This window comes from Trachurus japonicus, chromosome 11, assembly GCF_045865225.1.
Source record: "Trachurus japonicus isolate A0001 chromosome 11, Traja_1.0".
Taxonomy (NCBI): Eukaryota; Metazoa; Chordata; class Actinopteri; order Carangiformes; family Carangidae; genus Trachurus; species Trachurus japonicus.
The window spans coordinates 30,600,136-30,612,244 of NC_140917.1; the positions used below are offsets into that span (position 1 = coordinate 30,600,136).

General features: G+C 41.1%; 1 protein-coding gene across 2 annotated transcripts in view; it reads right to left on the minus strand.

The window, feature by feature from the left end:
• Positions 1–12,109, minus strand: part of LOC146979075 (retinoic acid receptor beta-like) — a 128,367-nt gene that overhangs the window by 22,566 nt on the left and 93,692 nt on the right. For both annotated transcript variants that reach the window (XM_085792276.1, XM_085792275.1), the window contains exon 3: positions 10,268–10,409. In XM_085792276.1, coding sequence (XP_085648402.1) covers positions 10,268–10,409 — 142 coding nt within the window. The remainder of the gene's footprint in view (positions 1–10,267; positions 10,410–12,109) is intronic.

A 12,109-nucleotide genomic window follows, 5' to 3' on the forward strand; every position in this document is an offset into this window, starting at 1 on the left:
GTTGTAATTCTTAAGCACGCATGTGTGATATTGATGATTATTTCTTAATTTGCAGTGTGTAGGATTTAACAAATACTATCAGGGACATTAAGAACATTAAGAAGTAAGAACAGGCCCTTAGTTTTGTTAGTGTGTGGCCTCATGCTCCATATGGATTATGGCAGCTGGACACCAGAAAAGAACCCAAACCGCCAAAGGAAATGTAATATATCGAACAATATAAAGTGTAAAACTGCTTTCAAATAATCCCAAATAAACAGGTGCAGAGACCTACAACTGTGAGTGGAGCTGTATGAAACAGGCAGGATCCACATCAAAGCCCAGATGTTTGTGTTTGTTGTGTGTAAAGTGCTTCATTAGGAGCAGATCTGTGAACTCTGTCACAGCAGGAGATTCAAACAAACCAATCAGGTTCATTACTTAACACACAGCATCACAGGTCTCTGGTCAGCCTCTCACCTCCTTTAAAATAATAAAGAGTGGAGCTGCAGGGAAAGAGCTGGGCATGCTGTTAGTGCTCAGACACCCAAGGGAGCGTCATTGGCAGAAAAAACAACAGTCACATCCTCTGCCCTAATTTACAATAAAACCTCTTTATATCCACACACTGAAGCCAGGGATGGAACCCTGCACAGCATCTACACAGGAATATAGATGTATGTATTTATGGGGGATTCTGCAAACAGTGACCTAGTTAAACAAGAGAAAACACGGTGAAGCTTATCAAACCTCTCCTCAGCTCTTATTGTTGCACAACATGCCCATATTTTGAAATGGGAAAAGGTAGTGTACCATAGCTGAAGTCACAGAGCGACTGTGACGTACACAAAGGGAAGTTGGGGCTGGAATAATGTGGAGCACTGAAACAACATGAGCAAGCTGTCAGTCTGTCAACATGTCCACATTCCACCCAAACACTGGGACAAAACCCATATTCACTCTCATATCTGCTATACACCAGTTAACACCAAAGGATGTTCAAATGGTCATGTTTTGACAAAGCTGTGTTGACTGGTTCTCAGTGTTTGTGCTGAGCCGTGCTCCACATCCTGGAGCTGTCTGAGCTGGACACCAGAGTCTTAAACCGTATGAGTCCGGGTGTGAAGAGTTACACACCTCTGCTGAAACCTAGCCAACGCACACAAACACCAGTCACACCACAGAAATATGTCCACATGTCTGATCCTGCTCCCAACTTGATGCCTTCAAGGTCAGTCAGTTGCAGTGTTGGGCACCAAAAAGTAACTGAGTTAGTCACTGAGTTACTAAAATGAACTAATTACCTGGAGAAGTAACTATTGTGTTACTTTTTTAAAATAAAAAATGCTCAAATATGTCAAATTACTTGGGAGATTTCCCAGTCGGCCGGCCAGCACCGGCCAATAAGCTCAAGTAAACCTGCCCGCAAGCCGCCCTGCACGGCCGTGTGGCGTTCATTTTATTGAGCTAAAACTGATAAGAACCGAACATGTTCCCATGAAAATCTCCAAGCTCTGCTTCAATTACTTTACATAAGTCCAGCCATTATTTATACCACTTCATGTCTCTCTACATCTCACTCATGGTTGTGATAGTGACTCAGACTCTCATCAATCCAGCCTACTAAATGATTTTTGTTTAGCCTCCTATCTTTATCTAATTCTTTTTGTTCAGATGTTACAGAACTTTCATGACCACAAATATAAAATAACCAGCAATTTAATTTGTTTGTTTGTTCCATGGTCTTATAATAGATCCATGGTTTGTTCTTAAATTAATGTAGAATGGCGCAAAGCTTCATGGGAAATGGGAAATGCCTTAGCCTATGACTGTGAAAGTTATCATTAAACTAGCGGCTACGGCTAAAAATAGAACGACCTGCACATCCACCAAAACGTTACGAGACGGAGTTGTTTTAGAGGTAAATGCCTGGGTAAATGCAAAGCTGGCAATGTACGTTCCCAGTTTCAGTTTTCGGCAAGGAGTCTCTTTTCACCTCAAAAACAACTCCGTCACCCCTAAGATTATAAGGATTATGGCAATGGGCAAATTTGCCAAAATGTTGACATTTAACATGACCCTGGGTGTACCATTGTAATTGTGTCAAAAATACCTGTAGGTCTATTCTCATAGAATAGCTACTCTCACTATGGAAATGTGTGGGATCACATAAATACAATAGTGTCTTAGTCATTTTTTATGGAGCAGCAGAAATTGACATGATGTTTAAAAAGTGGTAGGGCGGTATATTATAAAATACACAAAGACACAGCTTTGTCACAGTACAGAGCACACATGTAAGTCATTACACCTCTGGTTTTTGGTGGTCTTGCCTTCATGGAGTGCATCTTTGAAAAATCATGTCTTGTTGAGTGCTGCTGTTAATTGACTTTTGTTGCTTTTGAAATTCACTTTCATGTTTCTCTCCAGACATTCTGCAAACACATCTGCCAGGAACGGAAAGACAGCAAATCATTCAGACATTAAAGACTAGACAGACATGTGACTGACACCTCCTGATGTTTACTGTGCCAATTACACTGGCTTACGTTTTGGGAGTAAAGTCAGTCATGATGTTCTTAGTGCATTAAATAAAATAGTCCATATGATGCTCCATAAAAATAGACATGGTTAGCAGTCGCTTAATGATACTTTCTAAGCCCAATCTAATCTTTCTGTATTACTCTATACATTTTCATCTAGACCATGTCTGTATGTGTATATTAGACTAGTTCCACCAAGACTTTCATTACACTGTTTAGTAAGTGAAACAACCTTTGAAAATGTATTTCAAAGCTAAAATAGGATTCAGATCAACATGAACAATGATACATTATAGATTTAAGAAGCGAGGTCTTTGGAACAGGCTAAACCAGTTTTTGTAACGGTGTCATCAACTCTCAGTTGTATTTCCTCCGTCATACCTGGCAACATTTACTGAAATCAGCGAGGGGGGAGTTGATTCTTTGTCACTGAAGTTTCCAGTGTCAGTGTGGGGACAGTGTACAGAGTTGGACAGAGGGAGGACAGAGAGAGGACAGAGAGCGCTGAGCCCTGTTCAGTCTGCCTCTCCACAGAGAGAAGCTTCCATCACAGCAGGAGACGAAGCAAAGAAGCAGTGACTCCGAATGGAGCAACACTGTTGTTACATCATCTCTCCAGAGCAAACGAACAAAACATAAAATAGGTCTTTTCCACCCAAAATTTAAAGTAAAAACAATAGAATTATTTATTATTATTAATTATTTATTTTAATTGTGAACGTCGCAGTTAAAATGAGGTGATGGTGACGTGATATATGCACAGCTTTGTGCATGCCAACAGTTAGACTGTTTCATCATTTTCCAATACAGAGTCACGGTAGTCTGACTGTTTGAAGACAGGTAAGGGAACGACTGCCAATGCTATAGCATAATAGCATAGCATAAGTCACAAATAGCACCTACTGTATAAGTCCATGTTTGTGTAGAAATAAAGAAACTAATGTAAATGTTTGATGTGTTTCTGTTGGTTTTAAACAGACTCTTTGTTCTAGTTACTGTTTAATGGTTTGGTTTGTCAAATGACCTTCGACCCCTTCTGTCAGCTTTATTATCACATTCTACAAGCTTTTTATTCTATGGATTCAACAGTCAGTTGTCATGTTTGTCATGTGCAACTCTTGGGTTTTGAATAATAATCTGACCAAACTACTTTGTTGTATAGGAGTGCTATCTGAGCAGAGGATGTGTGCTGTGACTGCAGTGATGGAGCCGTTACAGCCTACCCTGCCCTCCAGTGTGGCCGTTGAGAACAGCTGTACCCAGTTCAGCCTTCATGTCTCCACAACACATCTGATGAACTTCCTCTTTGTCTCCAGAACCCCATCCTTCCTCATCCACCCTGACAATATATCTGTCCCTGGTGAGTGATGGGGGAATTTTTCAGAGTTCAGCCTTTTTTCAGAAAAAGAAAAAGAAAAAAAAATCTCGACTGTTGTGTGCCGAAAGAGCAACAGCCAGTCTCTAGCCACTCTGGCTAATTCTGTTGAACTGCAGTCAGCGGTTAAGTGGCTTCTCAGAGGGAGGCACATCTACACACCATACAAAAACACTGGTGGGGGGGGGGGCAGAGGGTGGGGGATGGTGCTGCTGCAGAATAATGGTATATAAATGAGTGACAATGTGTGTGTGGTGAGGGGGCTGTGGTCCTCTCACACAAGCCACAAGATGAGATTCACCAAGGCAGCAATGCAGCATCATGTGCACCCCCGCCCCGCCCACCCCGAGGCAATCAATTACCATTGCACTCCAAGCACATTACTGCAAGTGTGAGCAGACACATCAAAATGATGCATCAGACAAGAAGCCATTAAAATATATATGGCTTTTTAATAACCAGGAAAGGGGGATCCATCCAGTGCAGGGACTCTCATCATAATGTAGTGTCTGTGATCTCTACGCTTGACCCCTGAAAAGTATCCGCACTTTGATTTATCATTTTATCACTTCCTGGGAGCTAAATGGGCCCTGAGACTGAAAACAGCACAAGAGGCTGCGTCTGTGTGGGAGTGCTGTTTCGGGTTCATTTGAAATGATGATGCACAATCCCGCACAGACACACACACAGTGTCCTCAGTCATAATTATGAGACAGGGTTGTACAACTCTGAAAACTTCATACTGCAGCTGTCTCTTTAATCAGCTGCAGGTTATTACAACCCATGGTTATGTATTGTTATGAGAAACATGGTAACTATGACAAGGACGGAGAGATGTAGCCTATTATTATTATTCACATGTTAAAGATATTGATGAATATCTGCTGCTATGTGAATGATTCCAATCCACCCACACACGTTCACATGCAAGAGACGAGTTCTAACTTTTCTTAAGATGATTTATATGAAGTTAACAATGACTCATAAAATACAGAAGTGAATGTAAATACGTGACTCTTCTGTGCTCACTCAGTTTTTGTATTTTTTTATGTATAAGGTTGTTACAATGTGACACTTTGTTCACTGGTTGGGTTTTTATCTCTGTTTTATTCAAATGTCAAATAAAAACACTTGATAACAAGGAGCAAAGGGGAACTTGAGCAGCTACAGTTGAAGTAGCAGAAGTCAAAGCAACATCTAACTCTAGAAGGTCGCCTCGAACACAGCTACAATATGTCTCTTAAAATGTCCTATAGGAGTTCTTCATGTTTGGGAAATATGGCTTTGAAATGCAGAGATTGTATAAATCAGTGTGAGAGCCAGACACCATCATGATTTCATCAATACACTGTGAGTCTGGGTGTGATCATACATCGATATGAGTCTATAGTATCGATCCAAAACGAAAACATCAACCAGACATTGATACTGTACGTATTTTTTCATTTATTATACGTGTCCTTATCTGTTTCCAAGCTCAAACACGTTAAACATTGCTTTCTGTGATCTGACATGAATGGAAGTAAATCAGATTTGGTGTCGTATCGATCACTGGTGCTTGAATCAAATCGAACTGAAATCTTATCCTGACATCAGCAAATACTGAATCGATCCAATCGTCCACTGAATCAATATAATATCATATTGTGTATAGTAACCTGTGAGTTACACTCCTACTCGACCCTGCTGCTGCTGTGGACTAGCCTACTGTCTTTTTATTCACTGGTTTTGCTTGTTTATTTTTTTACTCTCTCTTTATTGTGCTGCTCCTCAACATGGCTTTCAATCTCTCCATGTCAAACCATGTTTTATAATGACAATATATTAATCTGGAACCTTGAACCTATTATCCTAGAGATGGTAGGTGTAGCTGTTGTTATAGCCCACATGTATATTTTGTAACCATGACAACCAGGATCCTGTGCATAGGAAAAATAGAAACTAATTAACTGTACACTTCTACTTGGATCTTCCATGTATTTGTGTGGAACATTTCAGCATCATGATACATGTTGCAGGTTGGATCTGGATCTGACTTTTTGTTTTTACTGGCCAAAGCTGTGTGTATTAACAAAAACATATTCATTGTTACTCAGGTACTTAGAAATGTAACTGTCACATGGCACATGTTCAACTTTCTACATCTGCTATTTGCTAATGTTGTCCCTCTGCTTTTTGGGCAGAGCAGTAGTGTGCAGTAGCAGAACACAATAATACTCAACTACAATACTGCAGTTTGTTTCCAAAGTCTTTAAAAATAAGGTTTAACAAGTTTTGTTAAATATTAGCCTATGTTTAAATATGGAAATGAGACATTATCTTATTAAATATGTGTGAAATCTGGAGATTGGATAAAGCCACTTTAAAAATTCTTGTCTTATTTAATTTTTTACAGAGGGGATTTTGGATTTCTCTTTTTATCACTCCATAAAGCCCTAAAAAAATCTATTTCCGCCATGTTTTTAGGAATAAAATGTTGTATAAATAAGGCTGTGAATAATATATCAACAAAACCCTCTGTTAAAACCTTCAGAATATAAAAAGGAATAAAACTGGAAGGTTTGGTGAATGTTAGTGCTACTGAAGTGGAGATTTCGGGCTCAGAGTATGAGGAAAAATGGCCTTTAAACTTTTAAAAACCTTTACAAAAGATTTATATTTCTGTCCTCCTCTTTGTTTATCTCTCAGTGCTCTAGTGCAGCCTGGCCTTTTCCCTCTGCTGCTTCAGCTCTAGCAGGATGTTGTGCGGTGCAGGGGCAGCTATAGCATGGATGACGGCTGTTGTGGAGAAGCCACCAGCCAGCCATCTGTGTGCTGCCAAGTGTGCACTTTGTCTCTGCAAGCAAACAGATGCAGCAGTAAATAAACACCATCTATCTGGGGCCCACGTGGTCCAGCCCAGGCCACTTGCCACAGCACTTAAAATGGCAGCTCTCTAACACTAACCAGGTGGGTGTCGAGGAACGATGATAAGTCTTTGCCGCTGCCAGAGCTCTGAGTCTGAGCAAATGGTCCTAATGTTGCAGGGGGCTGGAGGGGAGAGGGGGCTGTCAGATGGGAAACCTGCATTGTGAAAATATGACATTGGAACAGACGGGGGATTAGGGCGCCACATATACAGCTTAGAATAGATAAGATTATCTCATGATGGTCTCACAACTAAACAGTTACACAACTTTAACGGCAAATTTGCTTATCAACAAACTCAGACTCAGATAACAAAGAAATCAATATTAGTCTCATTTACGTTCATCCAGAGATACACAACTGATGCAAACTGCAGAAATTCAAGTCAGAAACTGAAGCAGTGAACAAAGTGAAATACTGTGGAGTCAGATGGAGAGACATCAGGAGTCACACCGCATGTCAACACTTGGTGAGGTATTGACCTCATCATGTGTGGATGATCAGAGTCAGAGGTCTGGGTTAAACAGTCTGTAAATTCTGCCTCTGTCACAACAGAGTTGACTGACGTCATGTGATGAAAAGCACCGGGACAGAAACTGTAAAAAACACTGTATAACACATTTAACCATTTAAGGTCAGTGTTTGACTGATGCTGTATTGAGGACAGGTTGTTGATTGTGTCATAACAACAAGTCTCAGTAACAGCAGAGTCTGTATATCTATTTTATTTTTATTATTTTTATTATTTATATATATTTTTTTTTTTTATCATTTTATTTTATATCTGCTTCTTGACCAAATCCTGTAAACAAGCCAGTTCCTCAAATGATTCTCCACACTCCATTTCCTCATTCAAGCATGAGGGAGGAGAGAGGATAGTGTAAGATGATTGAAGAAGTCATTTAATGTTTTAGAGAATTGCATTGAGGTTTATTGTTTAATTTAATGTCATGTAATATAATTGAATTTAAATATGAAATATAAATATGTAGGTTTTGTCAGCTTGCTGTGAGGGTTCCAAATTGAAACTCATTGAAAAAATAAGAAGAAGAAAACCCTAACTACTCATAATAAATAAGCTGATTTGTCCAAAATGACCACACACACACTCTTGTCCTGTCACATTTTGACATTTAACTTCCTAAAAGGTGTGTGACAAAATTAAACCTCTAACGGCCGACAGTGATCCAGCATCCAGGCGGTATGGATAACCTGGAGGAGGTGATCAGAGCAGGGAGTGAGAGACACCACATCACCTCCAGCCATGAATATAGAAAGGAAAATAGTCCCTTTCTCATCAGTGTCTCTGTAGGGGGGTGGCCTGAGGACATCAAGACATCATCTTTTCCACGACTCCTCTGCTGAGGTGTGAAACAGCATAAGAGAAAGGAGCATGGAGCTAATGGACCATGAATTGGGGCCTGAGCTATAAATGCTGATGCAATCAAAGGATGCCAATAACCTGTGAAATGCAAACTCTTCCTATTGATGACAATGGATTAGAGGGAACATGGCCGCCCGCGACAGCAGCAGAGAGCAACTGTCCTGAGAAACAATTTCACCGTTCTGAAGTGAATGTAAACTGCCCCAAAGTCAAAACACACACACACACAAAGACACTCTTGTAATATCACAATATCATTTCAATTAAACTAGCCATGTAGATAACAGTCTGCCTCTCAGTTGGAACTGGCTTCACGTGGAGCTTGATACAACAGCAAGCAGCAACCATTGTGTTTTGAAAAAATGGAAGGACAAAAAGCTGCAGTTCCTCTCCTGACCACTAGAGTGTTGCTCCAACAGTGAGTCAGTCCCCATAGACTCTCATGCTCCAACTTTACAGCCCAAGTAAACATGTTTGCAGCCTAGTACAAACGTCGTTTTGGTTTCTACAGATAATTTCCGACATCACGTTAAAAAATTACATAACTCACATGTTACATTTTAGGCATACTTAAAGGGATATTTCAACATTTTGGCAAATTTGCCAATTGCCATAATCCCTATAGTGCTAGGAGTAGGATCATTACCTTTAATTGTTGGTGCAAGCTGTTTTTAGATTGGCGGGGCAGAGACGCAAGCTGCTCAGCTAACACAACAGAGGCTCATGGGATTTCCACGTTTCCCTCATCAAACTGAATACACAAAATCAACTCCGAAACACTGTGGTGGACAAGTTGTGACCTACACATTCACCACGCTATAATTCTGAACATTATGACACATGAAGCAAATACTCTGAACTACTTGCGCTTTTGAAGTCACTCTGCCAAGCAGTCGTGTCGGCTATGTAGTTCCGGCTGCATTTACCTAGAAAAGAGCTCTGTCTCGTAACATTCCATTATTATCTCATAGCGTAGTGAATGTGCAAGTCACAACTTGTCCACCAGAGTGTTTTGGAGTTGTTGGATTGTGTATTTGATGAGTTTGATGAGGGAAAAGGTGGACATACTGCACGCCATGCAGAGCTCATGTCTCTGCCCCGCTCATCTAAAAACAGCTTGCATCGACAATTTAACCTACTTCTAAGACTATAGGGATTATGGCAATAGGCGAATTTGCCAAAATGTTGAAATATCCCTTTAATGCAACTACTATACAAAGACCTTTTAACTGGCTATGCAAAAGTCTCTTGTTCTGCTGATGTCTATGTATGACCTGCAACAGCAAATGAGGCCATCGGTTTCCTAATAGTGTAACTCTATACCTTGGTGAGGCAGGTCGGTCCACTGGAAGAAACGATTTACGGCACTCAGACCGGAGGGGACAGCAGACCTGACGAGGCTATAAGTTAGCATTGAGTTGTTGCTACGCTAGCCAGTAAAAACCAAGCTCAATTTCATCACTATATTTTCATCATGGCTGATACTGGGACAGGATCCACAAAGAGAAGCCTACTACTTTTGTCCACAGGGGTCGCCAAAATCAACACAGAACGAAAGTTCTTTGTAGCTGCTATGTATAAGTGAGGGTGTGGTCTCTTTAAGGGAGAGGTGAGAGTGTATGCTTGCCACAAACCAGTTTGCAAGATTTGCCAAACCTCTTATTTTGGATTAGGTGGGAATAAGGGGCGGGGTCAGGGACTTGTCAAGATGGCAGCTCAGTCAAAACCACTTCAATTCAGCTCTTCAGGTAATTAATTCATGCTCCATGTGGTCACGACTTGAATGTGAACAAAGAGTTTCCTTTGCATTTTTTTTTTAAAAATATTGCTCTTAAATCCACTTATTTCAAAATTCATGCGTCTCCATTAGGCCAACTCTTTTTTAGCTTATCAGTCCAAATTGCTTTTGAGGCAAGTTGATAGAAACATACCTTCTTCAATTTCCAAATAAAAATAGTCAGTTTTAAGTGAAAGACAATTCACTGACTCCCCTGAATTTAAATCATGGTCAGACGAAAACCTGTTCCTTTCTAACTAAAGACAACATTTTAAGTCCACATCAGTCCACTGTGTACTCACACTCTTTGGACATTCCCACTGCAAAGCACTTCTGCAAGCGGCAGTACTGACAGCGGTTCCTTGTCACCTTGTTGATAATGCAGTTCTTCTCCCGGTGACACGTGTACACCATGTTCTTCTGGATGCTCCGGCGGAAAAAACCCTGCAGAGACAGAATGGGAGGTGCTCGTGAAGAGAAGGTGTTGTTAACCTCATTTTGCTTCCAATCATCTGAGGCCATCTACTCCTCTACAACATCCGGCCGAGCACTACAGAAATGTCAGTCTGACTGGAGTCTGCTTATCGGTTGCCATTAAAGCTGAGAGAGAAGAGAGGCAGAGTCCCTGCTGGGAGCTCTGTGGAGCTTCAAATGCTGGATCTAAGCTCTCACAGAGTACTAGTGGGGACAGAGAGTAAAAGACCTCAGGGTATCAAACAGTAAGACTGCTGGTGCACTATGGGAGGATAACTGAGGACTGTGGTGCAGCTGTGGGTGGAGAGCTCCACAATTGAACCTGACAAGGTGACATTGAGTTTCTGTGGAGGAAACCGAACCCACTGTTCTTTAAAAAGAACTCTTTCATTGTAATTCAGTGGCACAACAGTGAAGTAAAGACATCACAGTGAGCCTTATTCAACAACTGGTGCTAAAAGAAGAAAAGTAGTGAAAACATGTGGCTTCATCAGCAGCTGTGATGGTGGGATGATGAGAGCTCTGCATACCAAGCTCAGGAGACAAAGTTTCAACTCCTCCATTATGAAAATCAACACATAAATCAGGGGTGTCAAACATGTGGCCCGGGAGCCAAAACCAGCCCGCCAGAGGGTCCAATCCGGCCCGCGGGATGAATTTACCAGGTGTAAAACTTACATAGAAGACAGAAGAGGCGTTATGTTATATTTTAAATTGCATGTATTTTTCGCAAGAAATTTCAGGTTGGTCATAATATGTTTTGTAATAGGATAGTTCCTTAATGTAAACATCTAAATAATGCGCTTCTTTGCACTAAAACAAAGAGAAAAGTTTAGAGTTTTTATTATTTATAGGATATTATGCTATTATTTTACCAGTCTGGCCCACTTGAGATCAATTGGCACTTAATTTGGCCCCTGAACTAAAATGAGTTTGACACCTCTGACATAAATGAAACAAAAGAAGTCTAGCAATCACCCTCAACAGAATATATGAAGAAAAACAAAACAATGTGTTGAGTTTTGATCATTTTTGATATTTTTCAGACCAGAAATTAAAATGCTGAGCCTCACCCACACTGTGGATATAATATTTCCTTATAGGAGCACAGTAGTAGTTTCTGAACACTGCTCAGTTGGTGTGATGCCTTCTATGTAGAAACAAAAGGCCGACTCATTATGACACATTCCTCTCTGATACCAGAAACGACCCTTCTTGGTGTGACTGTCCCAGAGCCCGGGGCTTGCTGCTTGAAGGAGCCAGATAATGAAGACAGTGTGGATCCTCCTTGAAGGCCTCGGTACACAGAACCAGAGGTTGAGCTCGGCTGCGTCCGTCGTCGACAGGAAGCAGCATCTGTAGGAGTCCTCACTGATGTTTTTCCTTTCCCTTGATATTAATTTTCCATAGCTCTGGGGTCTTTTGCAATGATCATTCATCATCCAGGCGCTTTTGCACTCGGGGGTGGGGTGTGGGGAGGGGGTTAAAATTCCATTTAACATAGCTGCCTGTAACGGATGGGACCTTGCCTTTTCATTAGTGAGGCAGGATGCACGATGGGTAACAGATTAGATCAGAGGAGTGAAACGGACTATGTAGCCCATCTCGCCTCGGCCTCGAGCATTCGTCAAGCCGCCGCGCTGCCTCCTTGGTATAGCTCTGATACTAAC